The sequence below is a fragment of the Bos mutus genome, chromosome 17, assembly GCF_027580195.1.
Source record: "Bos mutus isolate GX-2022 chromosome 17, NWIPB_WYAK_1.1, whole genome shotgun sequence".
Classification (NCBI taxonomy): Eukaryota; Metazoa; Chordata; class Mammalia; order Artiodactyla; family Bovidae; genus Bos; species Bos mutus.
This window is the reverse complement of record NC_091633.1, coordinates 20,775,841-20,802,165: the sequence shown is the minus strand read 5'-3', so window position 1 is coordinate 20,802,165 and position 26,325 is coordinate 20,775,841. Positions and strand designations below refer to the sequence as shown.

The following is a 26,325-nucleotide window of genomic DNA, read 5'->3' as shown; positions in this document are numbered from 1 at the left end:
GAAGTTACAGCACAATTAAATGGTCCGCACCTCGCCTATCCCACTCCCTGGCTTCCATGCCCCTGGGTTCTCATGGTTCTGGGAAGCCACCTGGCGATCCAGTTCTTTGAAAGCTCACACTCTAACCCTGGGAGCCCATTTCCCATAGACGAGCAGGGCGAATGTGGCTCAGCTCTCCCCTGACATCAGCCCGCATCTCAAAGGAAAAACCGGACAAGAAGCATCCAGACACACCCTCAGAGATGCCAGGACCCACGCGGACAGTGCACAGACACAGCCAGTGTTTGCAGCAGTCTGACCTTCAAACACTTCCTGGCCCATCCGGGCCCACGCTGTGCTCACGCCTTCAGCTCCAGAAGGGAGACCTTACAGGAGAGACTGTGAGTCTACAGGGAGCTGGCCATACCTTGTCCTGCCCGCTCATTCACTTCGTCTGCATCCTGGAACTTGGTCACCTGGGTGAACAGAGTGGAGCGGTCCAGTGGCCAGCCGTTCCTCCGGCAGGTGGCCTGCACCAGGGCCGTGAGGTAGGATTCTGGGATGTGCAGCCCCGAGAGCCACATCACACTGGGCTCGCTCTCGGTGACCTGGAAAGGGAGGCGGTCAGGTGGGAGCCTGGGCTGCCATCAAATGCCAGGGTCACGGCTGACGAGAGAGGCAGTTCACCTTAGAGGGAGAAAGATGGTGTTGGGGTAGCTGTTGGCCCATTGGGAAGAACAAGCTGGATGGCCAAACTCCAGGTGGAGCAAAGACTTAAATATAAACAATAAACCACACTGGGACTCTGCATTCTTACTGCAGGGGTCGAGGGTTCAATCCCTGGTCAGGGAACTAGGATCCTATATGCTGTGGCACAGCCAAAAACAAAACAAAAATGAATAAATAAATAAACCACAAAAGTACTAAATGAGATCTCCAGCGAATGTTTTCAGAATCATGGAGTGGGGAATACAAAACTCAGAAGCCATGAAAGAAAAGACTGGTCTATTTGACTACATTAAAATGTAAAACTCTCCTATGAAAAAAAATACACAAAATCAACAAGCTTGAGGCAAGCTGGAGAGGTATCTGCAACTCCAGCAGAGAAAAAGGGTAAATCCCCTTGATGTACAAAAAGGGAAAGGAAAGTGAAGTCGCTCAGTCGTGTCTGACTCTTTGCGACCCCATGGACTGTAGCCTACCAGACTCCTCCATCCATGGGATTTTCCAGGCAAGATACTGGAGTGGGTTGCCATTTCCTTCTCCAGGAGATCTTCCCGACCCAAGGATTGAACCCGGGTCTCCTGCATTGTAGGCAGACGCTTTACTATCTGAGCCACCAGGGAAGTCAAAGAGCTCTTAAAAATCAATTTTAAAAGGTGGAAAACTTGGTAAGAATGAAATCCAAATACAAAAAGTCAAGTCACAGAAAAACACGCGAGGTCTGTAAACAGGTCAAAGACATTCGGCCTCACCATAATTAAAGGAATACACATCCAAAATCTTGGATATTATTTTTTACATATGAAGAAGAAAAAGGTCCAAAATATTGAGAACACACCATGTGGCAGAGAGGCAAGGAAATGATCATTCTTGTACACTGTGGTGTCAAGTTCTCTAGGAAACTGACAAGAGCTGTCAGAATTTAAAACGCACACACCCGGATCCAATCCTTCCATTGTACACAAGGAATATACTCATATGAGTCTCCAAAGTCACATGCAACAGAATGTTGTTTGTACTAGCAAAACCAAAAACAAACAGATTAAAAAAAGACAGGGACTTCCCTGGTGGCCCAGAGGCTAAGACTACACTCCCAACACAAGGGGCCCAGGTTCCATCGCTGGTCAGGGAACTAGATCCCACATGCTGCAACTAAGACCCAGTGCAGCCAAATTTTTAAAGTTGACTTAAAAAAAAACTCCAATGGTAACCACCTAAATGTCCACTGGGGAAAGGATACAGGATATCTGTGAGCTGGAATTGCCTAGAGAGATCTCAGTGTAATACTTAGATGGAACAATTGCCAAGACAGACTCTTAGGTGAACAAGTCGTGCATAGTATGCTTCAGAGTCTTTAAAAGAAAGAAAGAAATGGGGGGGGAAAAATACAGATATGCCTGCAGAGTCACGGACCATTTCCAGAGCACCTAATCAGCTCCGGACAGAGGTACTACCAGGGATGGGAGAAGTCGGGAGGTGGTTTGAGGGAGTCCCAGCCAAGCCTTGAAGCAGCAAGCAGACCACTGCCCTCACTCACCCATGTCATGTACTGGTTGAACCTCCGCAGGAAGTAGAGCATCCAGTTTCCAAGGGACTTTAAGGTGTCAGGGGCAAGCTTTCTCCAGATGTTAGGGATTTGCCCAAGAAAAAGAGACCTGGCTACGTCATCTAATTCACTGCTCATCCCAACTTCTCCGGCCAAGGCCTGTTGACAGAATCAAGAGCAATCAGGCAAGACTAGGGGAAGACCAGGCACTCCACCTGGGCAGGAATCTGCACTTGAGTACTGGGGCTTACCCTCTGAAGTTCAGCCAGGGACCTGGTCATCCGTATGACGAGCTTGTTGAAGCGTTCCAGCTCCTGCAGGAGGACCACCGAGGTGGGGGAGATGCTCTGCCCAAGGTGCTTCCTGACCAGGTCCAAGTCAAAGATTTTGGGCATCTTGTTTTCTATGTCCTTGGCCACCTGGCCAATGTAATCATCTCTGCTGATGCCAGCGCTGGATTCCCCTGAAACCAGGACACGTTTTTAGAGACAGCAAGGCACCTGAGCATGGGACCAGGGTATCCAGCGCCTTGGATGAAAGGCACCAGCAATGTGGAAACTACCAGAAACCAAAGCAGCACACTTTGGACCAATGCCCTTGGTCCCCCAGGAGCACAGTTGTCTGCAGGGGACTTTACCTGTCTGGGGCTGCAGCTCCAATAGGTGAGCCCACATGTCTCGAGCCGCCTGAGTGTAATATCCAATCTCAGCATTGGGGTGAAGACCAAACACTTCAGGCGTGTTGGCCAGCGGAAGGGCCTCAATGGCTTCTGTAAATGGAGAGAACATGCAGCGGTTACACCTCCATGTCGACCCCCCAGCCCCCAATTTCTGAAGACCCACAGCCTTAACCTCCCCAGACACGTTATATTACTTTCCACTTCTTAAAGGGGTACATGCTTTTAAAATAAGAATTCAACACTACCACATCCAAGCCAGCTCTGGGTGCATCTATTTTTTTTTTTTTTGCCATGCCTTGCAGGATCCTAATTCTCCAATCAAGGATCACACCCAGGCCCACAGCAGTGAAAGCCCAGAGTCCTCACCACTGGACCACCAGGGAACTCCCTCTATGCACAGCTTTTATGAAAATGGCCCAGCGAGGGGACTTCCCTGGTGATCCAGTAGTTAAGAATCTGCCTTCCAATGCAGGGGATGCAGGTTCAATCCCTGGTCAGGGAACTCACATCCCCTGTGCTATGGAGCAACTAAGCCCATGTGCCTCAACTACTGAGCCCATGCACCCCAACAAAAGATCTTGCATGAAACAATGAAGATCCCACATTCCGTGACTAAGACCTGATGCAGCCAAATAGCTGAATAAAATTTCTTAAACAAAAAAATGTAAACTATATTAAAAAGAACATTTAGGATCATTAGATATATTCTAACAATAAATATATGAATTATAATAAACTGGGTTATTCAGATGTATTCTTCAAAAGTTTATATAAACTCTAAGCTTTCCTGGTGGCTCAGATGGTAAAGAATCTGCCCGCAGTTCAGGAGACCCAGGTTCAATCCCTGAGTCGGGAAGATCCCCTGGAAAAGGGAATGGCAACCCCCTCCAGTATTCTTGCCTGGAGAATTCCATGGACAGAGGAGCCTGGCAGGCTACAGTCCACGGGGTCGCAAAGAATGGACAGTACTGAGCGACTAACACACACGTATATATATCTTTGATCTCCTTCCCTTATCAGTATATATCTAGGGGATATATACAAATATGTATGTATTTGAGTATAATAAACTGCTTTGTTTTCAAATATAAAATTAAATTTTAAAAAAATTAAAAAGAAAAGAAAATGGCTCTGTGAGTTTCCCAGGGGCCACTCTGCCCTTCAGTGGAGAATCTGATATATGTACCATCATTCCAGGACAGGAAGTCTGAACTAACTCCATCAGGTCTTAGGCTAGGAAGGGCCTGCTGCGCTCCCTCTAAAAAGCAGAAGAAAACACCCCCGACCTGACAAGGAACCCCAACAGTGGAGGGGTCAGAAGAACCATCAAGCCAACCGCAGAAATCAGAACATCTGAAATGCATGGGCTCCCTTAGGATAAAATATTTAGCATACTTTCTAATGACTGAGAAATCTCACCAACAAATTTTTCCTTGACATCCCCCGGGGGGATCTTGTAGTCCACTTCCTTGTTCCGGAAGAAGTGGAATGGCTGGAAAGTATCGAAGAGGAAGTCTCCCAGGTACTCGTCCATGTAGATGGTTAGGATACGCCGGTCAAAGCTGTCAATGGCCCGTCCTCCGTACATAACCTGACGGTAAAAAGAGTGAGAGCCGGTGGGAACCCAGACCTCCAGGGTGAACCCTAAGGTCCCAGCACATAGCCCAAGGTCAAGGTCAGATGTACCCTCAGTGAGACTCCTGCTGTCTGGCCACCGTACAGCTCCAACCGTACTTACCCACAGTGCCTTTGGGCCGTCATATACCAGAGGGCTAGTGTGCAGACTCGCAGAGCCCAAGATGACAGCAGTTCTTGTGAAATGCTGGGAGCCAGTGTGCAATTGGCCAAACTCCCCAAAACACAGCAAATAAGCAACAAAACAATGCAGGAAGCCAGCAGCCCCTTTTGTCTCTGGAATGGTGAGGTCTCTGTTTGAGCCACGTGCAGGCTACCGGGGAAGCTTTCCCACAAACACTGTATAAGGTCGTGGCCTCCAGAGTGGACCTCCAGGCCAGCTGAACAGGAGCTGGGCTCCAGTGATGTGCCTAAAGCATCCTAGGTGGGGAACATGAGTCCCCAGGACAGTAAGTCCAGGGCCCCCAGGTGAAGCCTGCTCACTTAGAATGAGTAATAATGGAGTGATGAATGGAGGTATATCATAGGGACGCAGGGGCCTTTGACTGATGGGCAGCAGGAGCAAGAGAAGAGTCCCAGGGCTTTCCCGGGTGGCTCAGTGATAAAGGATCCGCCTGCCAAAGCGGGAGACACAGGTTCAATCCCTGGTCTGGGAAGATCCCACATTCTATGGAACAACTAAGTCCCGTGTGCCACAACTATTGAGCTTGTGCTCTAGAGCCCAGGAGCCATAACTACTGAAAACCGTGTACCTAGAGCCTGTGCTCCACAGCAGGAGAAGCGACCTCAATGAGAAGCCCATGCACTGCACTGAAGAGTACCCCCACTCTCCGCAACTAGAGAAAGCCCAAGCAGCAACAAGACTCAGCACAGCCAAAAATAAATATCTTTTTTTTTTTTCAAAGAAGGGAGTCCCAGAGGGCTCAGAGGCCATGGACCAGGGGTGCCAGGCCATAGCCCAGCCCGCCCCAGTGGGGGTGGGGGAAGTGGAGAGGTGCAGAGGGTCCCCAGGATGCTCCTACCTCTCCGATGAGGTACTTGAGGCTACCCCATGGGATCCGAGGGTCATGCTGCTGGAAGGCTTTTGTCAAGTATGTGTTCAGAATTTCCATGCAGACCTTAAAAGAGGAGGAACATGCCTGGGTATCCACAAACCCACAGCCAGCCAGGCTCTGACCATTTTCTGAAAACACGGGCAGGAACCACTGAGAAAGGAGTGTCCCCGGGCAGAGGCAGCAGCCGCATCTTCACCTGGAAGTCAGACTCGTTGAAATCATAGTACACGTTCCAGCCGATCTTCCCAAACTTTCTCCTCTCCTGCACCACTGCGTGGAAGAATGCCAGCACGTAGACCAGGGACTTGAAAGCAGGGTGTGGGCATTGGTCCAGCATTTCAGGAGAGATCTTGAAGTACGTCGCTCTCATGTTGAGTTTCAGCCCATTGGGTGGCTCAGTGACAACCTGTCAGGAGGGGAGACAGATGGGGACAGAGACCCCAGACCCAGGAGCCGGGCTCCGAAGAATGGCCTTCTCTCCATCCTAACGGGGCGTCTTCCCTGTTTCCCTAACAGTGAAAGTCAAGGACCCAGGCGAATTAGTTAAAAAAAAAAAACCTAGATATTGGGGACTTTCCTGGTGCCCAGTGGTTAAGAATCCACCTTCCAATTCAGGGGACAAGGGTTTGATCCCTGGTTGGGGAACTAAGATCCCACATGCCACGGGTCAATTAACCCCATGCGGAAATGGTAACCCACTCCAGTATTCTTGCCTGGAGAATCCCACGGACAGAGGAGCCTGGCGGGCTACAGTCCATGGGGTTGCAAAGAGTCGGACACGATTGAAGGGACTGAGCATGCACTCCACAAGAGAAGCCCGTACACAACAGCGAAGACCCAGCCCAGACACACACACACACACACACACACACACACACACACCAACCTAGATGTTGTTCCAGCTCTGCCCTAACTCATCAAATGACCCCAGGAAGGCTCTTTAAACCCCTTTCTGATTCATGGGATCCTCAAATGTAAAACAGAAGGAGGTACATTTTTCCTCTACCTGTCCCAGAGGCAGAGAGAGATGACAAAACCTTTCCCCAGAATGTCCCCGGAGACTAAGTTAAACAGGGCCTGTAAACCCCTTGAAACAAGCACTCAGGTTCTGTGGGCTGTGGGTGGGCCAATCATGAGAGACAAAATAGGAGGTTTAATAAATGTGAAGTCTGTGAAAACTAACCCACACATGCTTTGGGGACATGCAGAAGGGATAGACAGGCCTGGGAATCATCACTGTCACCCAGTGATCATCACCTTATTCTGGACAGTGCTTATCTCTGAAGAGAGAGATGGAATTGGGGAAGAGGGGTGCAAGGGGTCCCAGCTCTCTCCTACACACCACACACACACACACACACACACACACACACACACACAGGTAGCAAAACTGGGAGGCGAACTGAGGAACTGAGCCATGGGTGCGTCTGTTTATCCTACAGCCAGACCTTCAAGGACTTCTGCAGGATCCCAATGGGGAAGCCCTTGGTGGGGTCTGTGGTGAGCCACAGGCGGAAATCAGGGTGGGGCTTGGTGATCCTCTCCAGGGATTTCTCCAGATCCTTCAGCCACTTGACCAAGAGATGGCAGTTCTGCAGCATCAGCCACTGCCCACGAGCCACCGCCGTCTCCAGCAGCTGCAGGGCCACCTGCTCTGACGGAGACAGAAGGGAAGTGTTGGCATCCCAAGGCTGCACCACCCTGTGCTCTCCCAGACACTCCCCAAGCCCCCATAACCTGCTGGCCACTGCAGCAGAAGACACAAAGGAGCCGGTGGTCCCAGAGCTGCAGAGGGAGCCTCTGAAGATACAACCCTTGAGCATTCCTCCAGGGTCACCTGGTTCACTGGGCTGCACTCACTGGCCTCCCTCGGCACCCAGAGCTCCAACCTCAGACACAGTGGCACCTGTCCCCTGACAGGGTGGCCTGGCCACCGGCAGCCACCAGTGACAGCATGATCCAAAACAGGGCTGCTGCAAGGGCCGAGGGAGATGATCACCAGATGCGATGATGACCAGATTTGGAGGGACTTCCTGGTGGTCCAGTGGCTAAGACTCCAAGCTCCCAATATAGGAGGCCCAGATCTGAGCCCTGGTCAGGGAACTAGATCCCACATACCACAACCAAAGATCCTGCATGCTGCAACTAAGACCCAGCACAGCCTAATTAATTAATTATTTTTTAAAAGAAAGTGCTTTGGAAATAGCAGAACATACTGTTTCCAACATACGAGTGCAAGCCCAGGCGATCTCTGAAGGTCAGCTCTAGAACTAACTACTGTTCACATCGTCATCATCGCTGTGACATTTGATTCCTGCTCCTTAGACCGGAAAGGCGTGGTGCTGGTGTGTGGGTGGCACTCTTGGCTTAAAGCCAGGCATTCGAGAATTCATTCCAGGCACCTCAAGCACGTTTAGGGCTTGTTGCTTCCAACAACAATCTACCTTTTCTTGACCTTGACCCATGGCAAGGAATTTGAGGCGGTTCCCTCCAAAACCACTGCGTTCGGCTAGTTTCATAAGGTCACTGGCAGGGTCCGAGCCAGGGCTCAGGATGAATACGATGGGCGAGTTGGGGGTGCTCTGCTCAAAGATGGCTTCAAAGCTGATCATCGGGGGCTGCACGTACCTAGGGAAAGAAACACAACTGGAAAACGCTCCTGGGAAGATAGCTGTGGGCAGGGACCGGCCAGTGTGGCCAGCATTCTGCCTGCCAGCATCTAGAATCTCTGACTACTCCTCTGGTGTCGTTCTTTGCTCAGCCTTCCTTGTTAGGTATCCAGTGTTCACACACATCTCACTCACTGGATGATCAGCTCCTGGATCACAGGGACCTCTCTGCATAGCCCGATACATCCGGGCTGGGTTCAGGAGACCTGCTCTGAGCTGGGTGCCTCGTGACAGGCCAGCCTTCCAGGTGGATGTGCCCTGGGCACTGAACCCAGAAGTCCCACACCAGCAGCTTCACAGGCATGTCCTGAATGGCCAATATATCAAGATTTTTAAAAAATTAGTTGCCAGCACATAAAGATTGGGAGATTTTGTGTAGAAATCCAAATTTCTAGTTTGCTTTGAAGAGTCAGAGATCTGGGTCCCCACCACCACCTGGCATCAGTCAGCAGAGGTTAAGGGGCTCCTGGCCAGGACTTGACCGCTCCAGTTTGCCCCTGTCCCTGTGCAGTCTTGTTCACTCATTTCCATCACCTGCCAGCCACAGAGGCAGATTTGAGTTTGTCACAGGTTTCCCAGGTGGCGCCAGTGGTAAAGAACCCTCCTGGCAATGCAGGTGATTTAAGAGACTCAGGTTCAATCCCTGGGTCAGGAAGATGCCTTGAAGGAAGGCATGGCAACCCACTCCAGTATTCTTGCCTGGGAAATCCCATGGACAGAGGAGCCTGGCGGGCTACAGTCCATAAGGTCACAAAGAATCAGACATAATTGAAGTGACTGAGTACATACATACCCTAAGTTACCCATCCAGCTTTGCGCTTGATTCCAGAGCTTCCAATGTGGTAACCATTAGGCATGTGTGGCTATTGAGGCCTTGAAGTGTGGCTAGTTCAAACTGAGATGTGGTGTATTGTGCTGTATGAGTTTAAAGCCTTGATACCAAAAAAATTCAAAATATCTCCACTAACGACATGTTAAGATTTCAATATTTGAGTTAAATACAACTATGTATTATTAAAATATATATTATTTATATTATATATTAATATATTAGATATTATACTCTTATAATTAATTGCACTTATCTCACATGCTAGTAATGTAATGCTCAAAATTCTCCAAGCCATGCTTCAGCAATAAGTGAACCATGAACTTCGTGACGTTCAAGCTGGTTTTAGAAAAGGCAGAGGAACCAGAGATCAAATTGCCAACATCCGCTGGATCATGGAAAAAGCAAGAGAGTTCCAGAAAAACATCTATTTCTGCTTTATTGACTATGCCAAAGCCTTTGACTGTGTGGATCACAATAAACTGTGGAAAATTCTGAAAGAGATGGGAATACCAGACCACCTGACCTGCCTCTTGAGAAATCTGTATGCAGGCCAGGAAGCAACAGTTAGAACTGGACATGGAACAACAGACTGGTTCCAAAGAGGAAAAGGAGTACGTCAAGGCTGTATATTGTCACCCTGCTTATTTAACTTATATGCAGAGTACATCATGAGAAACACTGGGCTAGAAGAAACACAAGCTGGAATCAAGATTGCCGGGAGAAATATCAATCACCTCAGATATGCAGATGACACCACCCTTATGGCAGAAAGTGAAGAGGAACTCAAAAGCCTCTTGATGAAAGTGAAAGTGGAGAGTGCAAAAGTTGGCTTAAAGCTCAACATTCAGAAAACAAAGATCATGGCATCCGGTCCCATCAGTTCATGGGAAAAGATGGGGAAACAGTGGAAAGAGTGTCAGCCTTTATTTTTGGGGGCTCCAAAATCACTGCAGATGGTGACCGCAGCCATGAAATTAAAAGACATTTACTCCTTGGAAGGAAAGTTATGACCAACCTAGATAGCATATTGAAAAGCAGAGACATTACTTTGCCAACAAAGGTCCATCTAGTCAAGGCTATGGTTTTTCCTGTGGCCATGTATGGATGTGAGAGTTGGACTGTGAAGAAGGCTGAGGGCCGAAGAACTGATGCTTTTGAACTGTGGTGTTGGAGAAGACTCTTGAGAGTCCCTTGGACTGCAAGGAGATCCAACTAGTCCATTCTGAAGGAGATCAGCCCTGGGATTTCTTTGGAAGGACTGATGCTAAAGCTGAAACTCCAGTACTTTGGCCACCTGAAGCGAAGAGTTGACTCATTGGAAAAGACTCTGATGCTGGGAGGGATTGGGGGCAGGAGGAGAAGGGGACGACAGAGGATGAGATGGCTGGATGGCATCACTGACTCAATGGATGTGAGTCTGGGTGAACTCTGGGAGTTGGCGATGGACAGGGAGGCCTGGTGTGCTGCAGTTCATGGGGTCGCAAAGAGTCGGACAAGACTGAGCGACTGAATTGAACTGAACTGAGGGTATATATGTTAATCTCAGATTCCTAGTTTATCTCTCCCCCTCCCCACCTTTTCCCTTTGGTAATCATAAGTTGGCTCTATGTCTGTGAGTCTGTTTCTGTTTTGTAAATAAGTCCATTTGTATCATTTAATAATTAAATTCACTTATTTACTATTAATTGTTGTTGCTGAGTAGCTAAGTCATGTCCGACTCTTTGGGATCCCATGGACTGCAGCTCGCCAGGCTCCCCTGTCTATACAATTATTTACTATTAATACTTATTTATATATAACATTGTTATATAGTAATGTACTATAGTTATGTGCTTATGATAACTGTTACTAAAATTAATTTCACCTGTTCCTTTGTGAATGTGGTCGCCAGAAGACTTCTACTTACAAAAGTGGTTCACATTGTATTTCTCTTGAATGGCACTGTTCCTGAGTGGCTACCAAATTGTGCTCTCCGGAGCTGGCCATGCCTGCCATCCGTGAGCCCAGGAGGAGGTAACATTAGGTATACTACCCCACAGAAAGGACCAAGCAGACACAAGCTCACTTACTTCTCTCCCATTGTTATAGTCACGTAGTCAGTCACGGCCCGATACACCCGGTCCACACGGAAACAGCGCAAAATAAGCAACTTCTGGAAAGGGGTGATGTTGACATCGTAACCCAGAGGGAATGGAAACTGCTCCAGGGAATCCATGTCATACCACTGGGTAAAGCAAAGAATATGCATGGTGGCATCAACTCAGAAATGAGATAGGGCCCCCTTTTTAGGTGAAAGTCTCAAAAGCCTCTGTAAAGGGATGAAATTTACAGGCGATTTTAGGGAGCTCTGTCTTTTTTTTTATCCTCCAAAACTGTGAACTTTAGAAAGAAAGGAATTGAGTCTTATTATAACACTGTTGAGTCGTTGAGTCCACAGTGCCCATCAATGGACACAGTCAATCCACAGAGGCTCAGAAAGTGTCTTGGATGAATGGATGGCTGGACAGATAGACGGATGGATGGATGGATGGACAGATATTAATAGATAAATGGATGGATGGATGGATGGGTAGACAGATGGACAGATGGGTGGACGGATAGATGAAAGGGTGGATGGACAGAGAGATAAACATAGGGACAGAAAGATGGATGGCTCTCCCACAAAACCAGCTGAAGCAGATAAAGGAGGATTCCATCAGGGAGGTGGAGGGCCTTGGCTACCCTCTGCATGAGTCATTCAGAGACATATCTTCTCACTTGTAAGGAGTCAGGCTACAGATTAAGTATGGAGATTACCAACATGCAAGGAAGGGAAGAAGCAGAAAGGGAACATGAGCTCACCTCCTGCCAGACAGTCAGATGTTTCTCCACATCAGCAGGAAGATTCCCAAAGTTGTCCGGAAATACCTCTGACAGAAGCATGATATCTTCCCATCCCTGGTCAGACAACCAAGCACAGGGCTTGGTTCGTTTGCTTTTCTCCAGGGAAATGTTTCCTAATGACAATAGGAGAGACATAAACAGCTGACATCAACGCACCAGGAAGTGCAAGCAGCTCTATACTGGGACTTCTCTCACTTTGGGGGAAATTCACTTCTCAAAATGGGTTGGAAAGAGAAGGGGGCATTGGCTTCCTCTTCACTGTCTGTGACTCCAGCCAGGAAGCTCTGAGTGGTTTCCAGTCTCAGGGTAGCCTTAAGGCAGAGCCTGGTTGCTCTAAATTAACTCGAGCCATATCTGAGGCTGGAACTGTCAACTGAGATGTTTACTAAAGCAGTGCTACCGGAAGTCAGGTTTTAAGGATGGAAAATTACTGTTGTCGTTTAGTGAACAAACTCCTATGCATGTGCACTGTGGGTCCAGGGAGTTGGAAAGCATGAAACGAGACAAGCTCATTACCTTTCAAGAAGAAATCTAATTCTTCCTGGGGGACTCTCCCCTCTGCTTGTTCTATCTTGATAGTCATATTGAAAGAAAAAAGTAACTTGTGCCTCTCAAACAACCCTGAGGAGAAACAACAGATGGGTCTGGATAAAATAAATACATTTAAACACTGGGTTTCTTATGCATCACTTGCTTAAATTTTAGAGAAATGAGATGAAACACCTCAACTGCACAGTTAGGTGCATTTAGGCATCTTTGCATTTGGTGTCCGTGAATATCTGAGTGCAAAACTGACCTTGGGGACTTCCCTGGTAGTCCAGGGGACGGGAGTCTGCCTTCCAATGCTGGAGAATACAGGTTTAATCCTTGGTCAGGAAACCAGGGTCCTGCACGCCATGGGGCAACCTAGCCCACCCATCACAACTAGAGAGAAGTCCACGCCCTGCAACTGGAGAAGTCTGCACACCACAGTGAAGAGCCCTAGCACCACATTTAAGACCCAGCACAGCCAAAAAACAAAAACAAAAAACACATGAACTCAACTGACAGTCATGCTCAAAAGTGCAGTGGAAAGTGACCCTCAATTGTATGTATCAGGAATGGTCATGTCTCTGGGAAGCACTTACCACACCCTCCTGGGAAGAGGAGGGGGGTCCCCAAGCTGATGAAGGGCAGTATGATTGAGGTTCAGAGCCACCTTCTGAATGAAGTGCTAGTCAATTACCCAAAACTCAAAGCAAAAGCTCTTACAGTAGAAAAGATGCTATAAAGGGTCAGAGAGTGAATTATCTTGGCTCTGCAGGCTAGACAGTCTCTGTCATAACTACTCAGCTCTGCCACTGTACTGTGAAAGCCACCATGGATGGATATTTATAGAAATGGGAATGGCTGTGTGCCAGTAAAACTTTATTTACAAAAACATACAGTGGGCCAGATATGGCCAGTCTCTATTACAGAGTAGGCTCATTCCATCAACAGACTCTTTATGAATAGGAAGATGCAAAACAATAGAGTTCTTTTTTTTTTTTTAACCAGAAAAAATATGTCCTGAAAAAAAAAAGTGTAAGTCAAAATCTGAGATTTGAATTCTACTTTATACATGTTAGAAGAGTTGGTTACTTAAGTAAGGCCTATAGGAACAATAGTCCTCAACATTTTTCTTGCCTAACTGGTACGAGCTGAATTGCGTCTCCTGAAAATCTGTAAGTTGAAGCCCTAATCCCCCATACCTCAGAACTGGAGACAGGACTTCTAAGAGGTGATTAGGTTACTCAGCCATTTAAAAAAAAAAAGAACAAAATAACACTGTTTTCAGTGACATGGATGGACTTAGGGATCGTCGTACTGAATGAAGTAAGTTAAACAGAGATAGACAAATATCATATGATAGCACTTCTATGCGGAATCTAAAAAATGGTACCAAATAACCTAGTCACAAATCAGGACAAGCGCCACAGATATAGAAAACAAAGTTACAGTTACCAAGGGGGAAAGGAAATGGGGAGGGATAAATTGGGAGATTGGGATGGACATACACATACAGTTATAAAACGGCTTCTCAGGTGGCGCTAATGGCAAAGAACCCACCTGCTGATGCAGGAGACATAAGAGACGTGGGTTCGCTCCCTGGGTCAGAAAGATCCCCTGGAGGGGGGAATGGCAACCAATTCCAGTATTGTTGCCTGGAGAATCCCCATGGACAGGGAAGCCTGGAGGGCTACAGTCAATGGGGTCGCAAAGAGTTGGACACGACTGAAGAAACTTAACATGCACACAGGCATGTACAAAATAGATAACTATTGCAGCCATGAAATTAAAAGATTCTTACTTCTTGGAAGGAAAGTTATGACCAACCTAGATAGCATATTCAAAAGCAGAGACATTACTTTGCCAACAAAGGTCTGTCTAGTCAAGGCTATGGTTTTTCCAGTAGTCATGTATGGATGTGAGAGTTGGACTATGAAGAAAGCCGAGCACCAAAGAATTGATGCTTTTGAACTGTGGTGTTGGAGAAGACTCTTGAGAGTCCCTTGGACTGCAAGGAGATCCAACCAGTCCATTCTAAAGGAGATCAGTCCTGGGTGTTCATTGGAAGGACTGATGCTAAAGCTGAAACTCCAGTACTTTGGCCACCTGATGCGAAGAGTTGACTCATTGGAAAAGACTCTGATACTGGGAGGGATTGGGGGCAGGAAGAGAAGGGGATGACACAGGATGAGATGGCTGGATGGCATCACCGACTCAGTGGACATGGGTTTGGGTGAACTCTGGCAGTTGGTGATGGACAGGGAGGCCTGGCATGCTGCAATTCATGGGGTCACAAAGAGTCGGACACGACTGAGCGACTGAACTGAACTGAACTGAAGGACCTCCTGTCTAGCACAGGGAACTCTACTCAATACTCTGTAATGACCTATGTGCAAACAGAATCATAAAAAGTGGATGTATGCAACTGATTCACTTGGCCGTACACCTGAAACTAACACAGCATTGTATAACAACTGTACATCAATAAACATGAATTCAAAAAATAAAATGAAGTGTTTAGGATGGGTCCTCACCTAATCTGACTGGTGTTCTTATAAGAAGAAAACATTTGGAAACACAGGGCACATTGGTCCTAATCATTGCAAAGAGGTACTTACCTGTACAGCCATAGTTATAGATGTTAAAGGTCAACGTGTCCATAATGTTCTTCAATCGCTTCATAAGAATGGAGTCAGGCAGCGACTTCTTGAGCGACAAGCCGAAGACCTCCAGGAAGGCGATCAGGGAGTACTGGTACATGGAGTTGACCAGCGCCATCTCCGACAGCACAAAGAACAGGATGGCCCCCCTCCGAGCGGCCGGCCGGTAGCCGTCCCGCAGCCGGTCAATGTCCAGGGCCGTCTTCTCCGCCAGCTTGAGCTTCTCTGATACCTAAAGAAGAGCTGCATGTTGCCACTTAAGGCCATAACCAGGAAGACTTATGAACTGGGGGCAAAAAGTAAGAAGCCGGGAGTGAGGGAGAGGGTGGCAGCAAAGAAACCCAGGAGGTGCTCATAGGAAGGGCTCCCACCCTCTTTCGAGGTGTAGATAGGTGTTTGTGGCTTGACTCTCATGGCCCTGTGCCCCCTTCTTCTAATAACCGTCCCTGAGTTTGATTTTGAGACACAATTTCCTCCTTTCATTCATATGTGGGGCTCAAGCCCATCTCTGGGAAAGCAGCATGTGACTCAGGTCCCACTAATCCACACGTGGCATCCCAAGGCCATGGGAGTGACTTGGGGTGAGCATGTAATGTAGAAGATTCTCACTCTTCTCTTCGGGGAAAGGAAGGGGACAGACCCAGCCTGTGACCATGAGGGAAGCTTGGCTCCACAGGGAGGCAGAGAAGGAAGCCAACACAGCAGAAAGTCAAGCCCAGACATGGAGAAACACTGTGTCTTAATGATATTTGGAGTCCTGGATCCAGCCCTGCCTGAAGCCATTCTGGACTTTCCTGTTTTCTAAGAGGATAAATTCTCTTTGGACTTAAGACAAGTGGGGCTGGGTTTTCTATCACTCTTGATTGAAAGAGGTTGACCTGAGGCACAGGGGTCCCTGGGAACACCCCTGGGGCTCCAGGGCCAGGACGGAAGTATTTTCCCTCCACTGCAGTTCATACCTCCGTAGCTTTGGACTTGGTCTCCTCCAGGGTCTGCACCAACTCCACGTTGTCCAGCATGTTCCCCGTGGAGGTGGCCAGCTCCCGGAGGAGGGAGTCCTCCAGGTCCTTCAGCAAGTTCTTGTTCTCACTCGTCTCCTGGATAAGGTGCTCCCTCTGCTCCTCCAGCTCACGCCTCTCGTAGGCCACCAGCACGCTTAGCAGCTGGTCCTCCAGGCCTTTCAGCGTGACTGTGGGGGGACAGAGGGAGGCCCTTTACTGCCGTCCCCCCAACAAGCTGGTCCCTGTGTGTTCTCCCCTACACAGTGGCGCCTGGGATGACAGGAGGGTGGGCCCAGCATCTCAGGAACATGAGGACTCACTCTTCTATCAAAACCATTCTTCAGGGAGGTTCAAGAGGGAAGGACATATGTACACCTATGGCTGATTCATGTTGATGTTTGATAGAAACCAACACAATTATCCTTCAATTAAAAAATAATTTAATTAAAAAACATTATAAAGCCCCAGGTGAAAAATATTGGACAGATTGAAACAGAGATGCTGTTATGTGGAGAGGTGAACAGCAAGAGAGATGATGCATTAAGATCAAATTCGGGGCTCCTACACTTGGGGGGACCCTTGCTGAAAGAATAACCCAATTCTTTTTGGCCATACCTTATGGCTTGTGGGTACTCAGTTCCCCAATCAGGGATTGAACCCAAGCCCTTGGCAGTGAAAGCTCCCAGTCCTAACCACTGGGCTGCCAGGGAATCCCCTAAAGCCTACGTAAACTTGATTAACCCATCTAGGAACCTGTGTGACCATCTAGAAAATGTGGAAGATGACGTTTGATTCCTAACAGAATTCAACTGAGAGGAAGAAGAAAACCTAAAACCAAGCCATATATTTAAATACACAAACAGAGAGTAGCTTTCTGCCCCAGCAGAGAGGGGTCTCACCTGGCTCCGAGTGTGAATGTCTGAGTCCTGTGGTCCAGACTTATCATGTCTCAAGACATATAACTCATTGCCTTCTACAGGGCCCCAGAACCTTCTAGATGTTCCTTCCTCATTAAGAACTTCTAGGCGTGTATGCTCAGTTGCTCAGTCATGTCCAACTCTTTGCAACTCCCTGGACTGTAGCCCACCAGGCTCCTCTGTCCAGGGGATTTCCCAGGCAAGAATACTGGAGTGGGTTGCCATTTCCTTCTCCAAGGGATCTTCTCAGCCCAGGAATCGAACCCAGGTCTCCTGCATTGCAGGCAGGTTCTTTACCTGCTGAGCCTCTGGGGAAGGCCAAGTAATGATGGACTGACTATGAAAGGTGTGACTCGGAGAATGATTCACAATGAAATGAAGTCCCATGAGAGCCTCCAGCTCCGAATGTGTCTCCACCTAAATTTGACACTGACCTTCCGTACATCCTTACCAGTATAATTGATCACCATGGCTTTCCCAAACACGGAAGGGCTGTATCTGGGGTTGGCCAGCTTGGTGTTCAGATACAGTCTGAAATTCGAATCATAGTCCACTTCCTTGTCTCCCAGAATGATAAACTGCCGTCCTTGGGAGACCTTGATGTTTTTTTCTAAGACATTGTCAATCACAGGGTCGATGTACTCATCCACATCGTGGAACAGGAAGGGGGTCCCATACTTTATGGACATTTCCAGCTGCTTGAGGAAGTCGGGGTCATTAAAGGATGCCACCTGCAAGGGCGGGGAGGCAAAGGCTAAGAATCAACTGATTTGCCAAATTCAAGGGGAAAAAAAAAAGTCCTTGGAGGCGGCAGTGGATGTGTGAGCACCTTGAAGGGAGGCAGAGAGAAAAACAGAAGAGGGACAGAAGCAGGGTGTGGAACCCGTATAAACCCAGAAATCCATGAGGGTCAGGCTCCAAGCAGCCTTATTCGAAAGCACAGTTCAGCAGCCAAAGGCGATCAGGAGAGGACTTCCCCAGTGGTCCAGTGATTAAGAATCCACCTTCCGGGCTTCCCCGGTGGCTCAGTGGTAAAGAATCCACTTGCCAAGGCAGGAGACATGGGTTCAATCCCTGATCCAGGAATAACCCACATGCCATGGAGCAACTAAGCCCATGCTCCACAGCTACTGAGCCTGCAGTCTAGATCCCCGGAGCCACAGCTACTGAGCCCATGTGCCACAGCTCCTGAAGCCCCCACACCCTAGAGCTTGTGCAGTGCAATAAGAGAAGCCATTGCGATGAGAAGCCCATGTACCACAGCTAGAGAGTAGCCCCCACTGGCCGCAACTAGAGAAAAGCCCACGCAGCAAGTGAAGACCCAGCACAGTCAAAAATAATTAAAAAAAAAAAAGTGATCAGGAGAGAATCTCATCACATCTCTCAGAAAACCTCGAAAAGAGTCCAAACACTGAGCCCACAAAACACAAAAAATGTTTGCGTTAATCTTCTCTCTTTTGTTCTCTTCCCTCCAAACCTTGCAACTGCTTCCTGATCTCTTTCCTCAAAACATCTGTAAAAACTCTTCCTCTGTTCCAGCCCCTGGGCTTCCTCTTCCCTTCCCCCTACCCTATCTTATTACATTGGTGTACTTAGCCTCTCACCCCATAAGTTGAACCTTCCCTCTTTAAGACATAGGATGGGAGACTTCCCTGGTAATCCAGTGCATAAGAATCCACCTGCCATTGCAGGGGACACGGGTTGGATGCCTGGCCTGGAAAGACGCCCCGTGACGCAGGGCAACTAAGTCCATGTGTCACAACTACCAAGCCCTTGCCCTAGAGCCTGCAAGAGGCAACAGCTGAAGCCCACAAGCCCTAGAGCCCATGCTCCACAGCAAGAGAAGCCACTGCAGTGAGAAGCCTACGTCCCACAACTACAGAGTGGCCCCTGCTCACCACATCTAGAGAAAGCCCTCAGGCAGCAGCAAAGACTCAGTGCAGCCACAAATAAATAAATAAAATAAGACCTACAATATCTATTTTTTAAAAAAGAGATAGGATGGGAATAGGAGTAGGATTGGGGGCTAGGAGTGGGCTGGCAATTGCAAAACTCTCTGGCAGACTCAGGGAAGAGGGATGTCAAGAAATATTCCTGCATTAATGATACTTATCCTACAATAGCTGTATGTGAAGTTTAGGGACAGATGTTCCCCTGACCTTGGGATGCTTCTCCTAAACGCATGTACATACCAGGAAGGAAGACCAGAAAAAATACGGAAAAGATTTTTTTAAATCATGAATTTGTTAATTATTTCAGTAATTGAGCCCCAGTGATTTCACCCAAGAAAATTAAAAACACATGCCCACAAAAAACTTGCATGTGAATGTTCACAGCAGCACTATTCAGGACAGCCAAAGAGTAGAAAAAACACAAATGTCCATCAGCTGATATGTAGATAAACAGTTTGTGGTCCACCCATGCAATGGACTACTATTAAGCCCTGAGAAGGAGTGAAGTACTGTTACAAACTACAATATGTGTTGATTAAGTGTTTGGAAACACCGTGGTTACTGCTTAACACATATCTTGGAGACAAAATGCATCCCTCAAACATTTATCGAGTCCCCTGTTAGATCCTGGGTTCTGCTGAGCCCTGGACTTGAACAAAGTCTGTTAAAAACGTTGGCTTTGCTAAGCAGGGAAAATGAACTTTGAAAAACATGTTGCTAAGTGAAAGAAGACAGTCACAAAAGGCCACAGGCTGTATGATCCCATTCACTGGAAATGTCCAGAATACACAAATCTATAGAGATGCATAATATATCAGTGGTTGCCAGAGGCTGGGGTGGGTGAGTGGGCAGGAGGGGAAGTGAAAGTTTGGGAGGCGGTGATGGCTAAAGGACACAGAATCTTCTCGGGGGGAGTGATAAAAACTGGTCCTGGTGATTGTTACACAACTCAGTGTGTAATATACTAAGACCCATGGAACTGTATGCTTCCAATGGGGGGATTATATGGTAGGCAAATTTTATCTCAATCAAGCCCCTCCTCTGCCCTCCAAAAAGAAAGTGATCAAGCTAAGGCCTCCCAGCCCTGCACTGCTTGGGCAGGATGCAAAGATGAATAAAGTACTGCTTTTGCCTGGACGTGGAACAACAGACTGGTTCCACATCGGGAAAGGAGTACATCAAGGCTGTCACCCTGCTTATTTAACTTATATGCAGAATACATCAAGCGAAACGCTGGGCTGGATGAAGCACAAGCTGGAATCAAGATTGCTGGGAGAAATATCAATAACCTCAGATACTCAGATGACATCATCCTTATGGCAGAAAGTGAAGAAGAACTAAAGAGCCTCTTGAAGAAAGTGAAAGAGAAGAGTGAAAAAGTTGGCTTAAAGCTCAACATTCAGAAAACTAAGATCATGGCATCTGGTCCCATCACTTCATGGCAAGTAGATGGGGAAACAATGGATACAGTGACAGACTTGATTTTGGGGGGCTCCAAAATCACTGCAGATGATGACTGCAGCCATGAAATTAAAAGATGTTTGCTCCTTGGAAGAAAAGCTATAACCAACTGAGACAGCATATTAAAAAGCAGAGACATCACTTTGCCAACAAAGGTCTGTCTAGTCAAAGCTATGGTTTTTCCAGTAGTCATGTATGGATGTGAGAGTTGGACTATAAAGAAAGCTAAGTGCCAAAGAATTGCTGCTTTTGAACCATGGTGTTGGAGAAGACTTGAGAGTCCCTTGGACTGCAAGGAGATCAAACCAGTCAATCCTAAAGGAAATCAGTCCTGAATATTCATTGGAAGGACTGGTGCTGAAGCTTAAACTCCAAAACTTTGGCCCCCTGATAAAAGCTGACTCACTGGAAAAGACCCTGCTGCTGGGAAAGATTGAAGGTGGGAGGAGAAGGGGATGACAGAGGATGAGATGGTTGGATGGCATCACTGACTCGATGGACATGAGTTTGAGCAAGCTCCAAGAGCTGGTAATAGACAGGGGAGCCTGACGTGCTGCAGTCCACGGGTCTCAAAGAGTCGGACGTGACTGAGTGACGGAACTGACTGAACTGACTTTGCCTTTAGGTTGCTCACAGCCTGGGAGGCAACATACAGGGCAAAAAAAGTGTTAGTCACTCAGTCGTGTCTGACTCCTTGTGATCCCATAGACTGTAGCCCACCAGGCTCCTCTGTCCACGGGATTTCCCAGGTAAGAATACTGGAGTGGGTTGCCATGCCCTTCTCCAGGGGATTTCCCAACCCAGGGATTGAACCTGGGTCTCCTGTATTGCAGGCTCCTGTCTGAGCCACCAGGGCAGAGCGTAGGGTCAGATTCAAGGTGGTTCACAAGCCACACTCCAAGACTCAATGGGGTGGAGGGCCCAGGAAGGGGACAGTCTGCCTGGGGCCTCGGGATGGTGGCATTTCAGCTTGGCCTTCCTGGAGGCTCGGGAATACTGGGAGAACAGAGCTGGGCCCCAGTGCAGCAAGAGGGCGAGGACATGGAGGGAGGGGGCGGCCGTACCCGCAGGTTGTTCTTCTCCTCTTTTCTCTTTATCCAGTTGAGGGCCTGCTGCTGGGGGTCGATGCAGAGGGGGAAGCGGCTGGCCCGGGTGGTGAGGATGCCATTCTGAACCGAGAGCTCGTCAGGGGGCAGCCCCTGGGAGCCCCACCTGGAAGGGACAGCGACAGGGGAAATGGGGACTTTTCTGGCTGAGTTGTGAACTGACCAGGGGCATCCAAATCAGGGAAGCTGGGCGGTCAGCTGCTCCCTGCAGTCTCTGTGAAGGTGGGTCAGGCAGGCATACCGCCAGCTCTGCACGCTGCCCCGAGGCTCCCCTGGTCCTCCCAGCTCGGGGTCGCCCTCACCTGCTGATCTCCACGTCGTCCGTGAGCAGGTTCTCCAGTCGGAAGGGCTGGCTCAGGGGTATCCCCCGCTCCAGGATGTCGTTCTGCCATACCTGGTTGACCATCTCATCCCGGAATTCCCACGTGAAGGCACCCTCATAGCTCAGGAAGGCTGCGCACAGCAGGCAGTCGCCCAGCAACTTCACCCGCCGGTGCATCAGCTCATCCAAATCGTTCAGCCACCTGGCACAGGAGACGGAGGCAGGGGCTGCCCTGAGGCATCACCTTCCGGGACAACCCACAGGAACCTTCTAGAAGAACCAGCCTGACACGTGGCCAGGAGGGGGCTCGCCAGAAGGAAACGTTTCCTGAGATACTCTTTTCTTGTTGAGAACAGAGACCACTGGCTCACTTTGCCAGTTCCCCGCCTAGCGAACCCAATGTTTTCAAAGGCTTTGTTCAATCCCAGGTGCTCAGCAGAACCCAGCGTCTAACCGGGGCCTCAATAAATGTTTGGGGGATACATTTGGTCTCAAAGATATGCATTAAGTTGTAATCGAATTGTTTCCAAACGCCTAACCAATAGCTTATAAACATGCCAGCAGAGCATGAGCCCCTATCCTACTGGGTGACAAAATTCTGACCAAGAAAAAAGAAAGCAGGTGTTTCATTTGGCCTCTTCTAGTAAGCGGCCAAAGTCTTCTAGATTTTATTTGTTAGTGTTTATTTGGCTGTGCCGAGTCTTCATTGCGGCACATGGGGTCTTCCCAATCTTCATCAGGCCATGGGATCTCGGGGGGCATGGGAACTCTTCAGTTAGCGGCATGTGGGATCTAGTTCCCTGACCAGGGATGGAACCCAAAAGAAACAAAGCACCTAGTCGTGTCCAACTCTTGCCATCCCATGGACTGTAGCCCACCAGGCTTCTCTGTCCACGGGATTCTCCAGGCAAGAATACTGGAGTGGGTTGCCATTTCCTTCTCTAGAGGAACTTCCTGACCCAGGAATTGAACCTGGGTTTCCCACATTGCCAGCAGATGCTTTACCGACTGAGCTACACAGGAAGCTATGTGGGATGGAACCCGGGCCCCCTACATTGGGAGCACGGAGCCTTAGCCACTAAACCACCAGGGAAGCCTTTCCAGATTTTAGACATATGGAAAACGGTTTGTTTCCCACAAGCAAGCAATATTTTCCAGCGTTTTCCATACATTTTTACAGGTTTCAGGTTAGAAACTGCATCACATCCAGTGGACCATCTGTGGCCCAGTGATCCCCTTGCCCGTAAGCATCAAACAGCTCCACCTGCTTAAAAGTGAAGGTCAGGAGTGAACCAGCCACAAGGGGCACCAGCAACAGAGAAGGTCCTCCTCCAGACGGGTCCAGAAGGGACTTGGGGTTAAAGGTCATTGAGAAACAAACATTCTGTTCAGTGTGGAGATTCCTTAAAAAACTGGAAATTGAACTGCCATATAACCCAGCAATCCCACTACTGGGCATACACCCGAGGAAACCAGAATTGAAAGAGACACATGTACCCCAATGTTCATTGCAGCACTGTTTATAATAGCCAGGACATGGAAGCAACCTGGATGTCCATTGGCAGAGAAATGGATAAGAAAGCTGTGGTACACATACACAATGGAGTATTACTCAGCCATTAAAAAGAATACATTTGAATCAGTACTAATGAGGTGGATGAAACTGGAGCCTATTATACAGAGTGAAGTAAGTCAGAAAGAAAAACACCAATACAGTATTCTAACGCATATATATGGAATTTAGAAAGATGGTAACGATGACCCTAAATGCGAGACAGCAAAAGAGACACAGATGTATAGAACAGTCTTTTGGACTATGTGGGAGAAGGCGAGGGTGGGATGATTTGAGAGAATAGCATTGAAACATGTATATTATCATATGTGAAACAGATCGCCAGTCCAGGTTCGATGCATGAAGCAAGATGCTCAGGGCTGGTGCACTGGGATGACCCTGAAGGATGGGATGGGGAGGGAGGTAGGAGGGGGGTTCAGGATGGGGAATACATTTATACCCATGGCTGATTCATGTCAATGTATGGCAAAACCCACTACAATATTGTAAAATAATTAGCCTCCAATTAAAATTAAAAAAAAGAAACAAACATTCCCAGGCTCCAGGGCACTAGTTTCTCCCTGTCTCCACCGCTGCACTCCCTCTCCTTAACAGTCATTCAGTAACACTGCTACTAAGTCACTTAAGTTGTGTCCGACTCTGTGCGACCCCATAGACGGCAGCCCACCAGGCTCCCCCGTCCCTGGGATTCTCCAGGCAGGAACACTGGAGTGGGTTGCCATTTCCTTCTCCAATGCATGAAAGTGAAAAGTGAAAGTGAAGTTGCTCAGTCGTGTCTGACTCTTAGCGACCCCATGGACTGCAGCCTACCAGGCTCCTCCGTCCATGGGATTTTCCAGGCAAGAATACTGCAGTGGGGTGCCATTGCCTTCTGAGACCTAATTTTAAAAGAAGATATATATGTAGAGAGAGAGAGAAAGAGAGAGAGAGAGAGAGAGGAGACTTCCCTGGTGGTGCAGTGGTTAAAACTTTGACTTTCAAGGGGGTTCAATCTCTGGTCAGGGAAGGAGGATCCCACATGCCTCATGGCCAAAATACCAAAACATAAAATAGAAGCAATATTGTAACAAATTCAATCAAGACTTTAAACATCAAAAAATCTTAATTAAAGAAAAAGAATCTATAAAACAGGCATTATCCATCTTAGACATGATAATAGTAAAATCAGAACTTTTTCACATGGTTTTCAGCTCAAAATGCAGTGTAGAATAAAGATTCCATATGGTGAGAAATTCTGTTGCTGATGTTCACTCACAAACCACAGGTTTTCAGACTTTCCCTGGTCCAGTGGTTAAGACTCCATGCTCGCAATGCAGGGGGCCTTGGGTCGATCCCTGGTGAGGGAATTGGATCCCACATACCACAACCAAGACCCAGTGCAACCAAGAAACAAACAAATAAATATTAATTTTTTAAAATCCCCTCAAAGTGTGGCTTAGAGCCACTTAGCAGGAGGGCCCATTACTCAGGCTGACCTGACATTCTCTGAGCCCAACCCCGAGATGAGCTTGTCGGCCGCGATCAGCCGTCTCTCCATGATCTCGGCTTCCTCTTGCAGCTTCTGCTTCTCCAGTATGGCCGCCTCATATTTGGCCCCCAGAGCTTCCAGTTCCCTCTGGATCGCTGCCAGCTCATTCTGGATCTTCTCCAGCTCACGTTTGGTAAGGTAAAAATTCCGCTCCAGCCTGGCCACCTAAGTGAAGACAATTTCCAAAACAGTAGGCAAAAGGACAGTTGTGAGGTGGGGATAAGACAGTCTCACACCTGGCTTATGTCCACCTGCATTTTTTTTTTTTTTTTTTTTTTCCGCTCCATGCAGCTTGTGGGTTCTTAGTTCCCTGACCAGGAACTGAACCCAGGCCCACAGCAGTGAAAGCACTGAGTCTTAACCACTAAACTGCCAGGGAATTCCTCCACCTGCATTTCTATCATTGTCCCTATCCTCTGGGGCCACCCATAGCAAGGCACGTGGCTTCTCCTCTTAGGAACCTTTTCAATGGTTTAATGCAAAATCTCACATCGCATTAGAAAAAAGATGTCCTGTACTGAGTTAGCAGACAACTTAATTTTCATGTGAATTAAGGTCCCAGTAAGAGGACCCTGTGAATCTAAGTCCAAAACTCAAAAAAAAGTCATTGAAGATTGTGTGTGTGTTTGTGTGTGTGTGTGTTCAGTAACATCAATCGTATCCAACTCTTTTGTGACCCCAGTGGACTGTAGCCCACCAGGCTCCTCTGTCTGTGGGATTTTTCCCATCAAGAATACTGGAGTGGGTTGCCATTTCCTCCTCCAGGGCATCTTCCTGACTCAGGGATCAAAGCTTCATCTCCGGCATCTCCTGCATTGCAGGTGAATTCTTTACCACTGAGCCACCAGTGAAGCCCTGCATTGAAGATACCACCAGTTCTATTACAGCTTCTAAGTTTTTCTGAGTGACAAAATCCTGAGTTAAAACGCAATGTCAAAATATGTCTCAGGCATTCCCTGGTGGTTCCGTGGTTAAGAATCTACCTTCCAATGCAGGGGACATGGGTTCGATCCCTGGTAGGGTAACTAAGATCCCACATGCCTTGGGGCAACTAAGCTGGAGTGCTGCCTTTACTGAGCCACAATCCGAGAAAAACCTGCATGCCACAACGAAGATCCTATACAGCCAAAAATAAATAAATACAAACACGTCTCAAAATGATGGAATCAACCTTATCCAATTCTCTTTGTGTCGTGTCTTCTGTATGTTACTTTGACCCAGTGGTTCTCAACAGGGACTTATTTTGCCTCCCCCAAGGGACACATGGCAATGTCTG

General features: G+C 48.0%; 1 protein-coding gene across 4 annotated transcripts in view; it reads right to left on the bottom strand.

Annotated features, from left to right (window-relative positions):
- DNAH10 (dynein axonemal heavy chain 10) overlaps positions 1-26,325 on the bottom strand; it is a 156,899-nt gene that overhangs the window by 2,323 nt on the left and 128,251 nt on the right. The window contains exons 60-77 of one of the 4 annotated variants that reach the window (XM_070386294.1): positions 24,997-25,214; positions 21,929-22,150; positions 21,585-21,732; positions 17,559-17,838; positions 16,149-16,378; positions 15,148-15,421; positions 12,518-12,622; positions 11,960-12,114; positions 11,188-11,342; positions 8,062-8,245; positions 7,066-7,266; positions 5,814-6,023; positions 5,585-5,680; positions 4,347-4,518; positions 2,886-3,017; positions 2,500-2,711; positions 2,240-2,407; positions 407-587 (exon numbers count right to left, since the gene is read on the bottom strand). In XM_070386294.1, coding sequence (XP_070242395.1) covers positions 407-587; positions 2,240-2,407; positions 2,500-2,711; positions 2,886-3,017; positions 4,347-4,518; positions 5,585-5,680; positions 5,814-6,023; positions 7,066-7,266; positions 8,062-8,245; positions 11,188-11,342; positions 11,960-12,114; positions 12,518-12,622; positions 15,148-15,421; positions 16,149-16,378; positions 17,559-17,838; positions 21,585-21,732; positions 21,929-22,150; positions 24,997-25,214 — 3,343 coding nt within the window. Of the gene's footprint in view, positions 1-406; positions 667-2,239; positions 2,408-2,499; positions 2,712-2,885; positions 3,018-4,346; positions 4,519-5,584; positions 5,681-5,813; positions 6,024-7,065; positions 7,272-8,061; positions 8,246-11,187; positions 11,343-11,959; positions 12,115-12,517; positions 12,623-15,147; positions 15,422-16,148; positions 16,379-17,558; positions 17,839-21,584; positions 21,733-21,928; positions 22,151-24,996; positions 25,215-26,325 lie in introns of those variants that run through there. The other 3 variants (XM_070386295.1, XM_070386296.1, XM_070386297.1) reach the window with 3 other exon arrangements.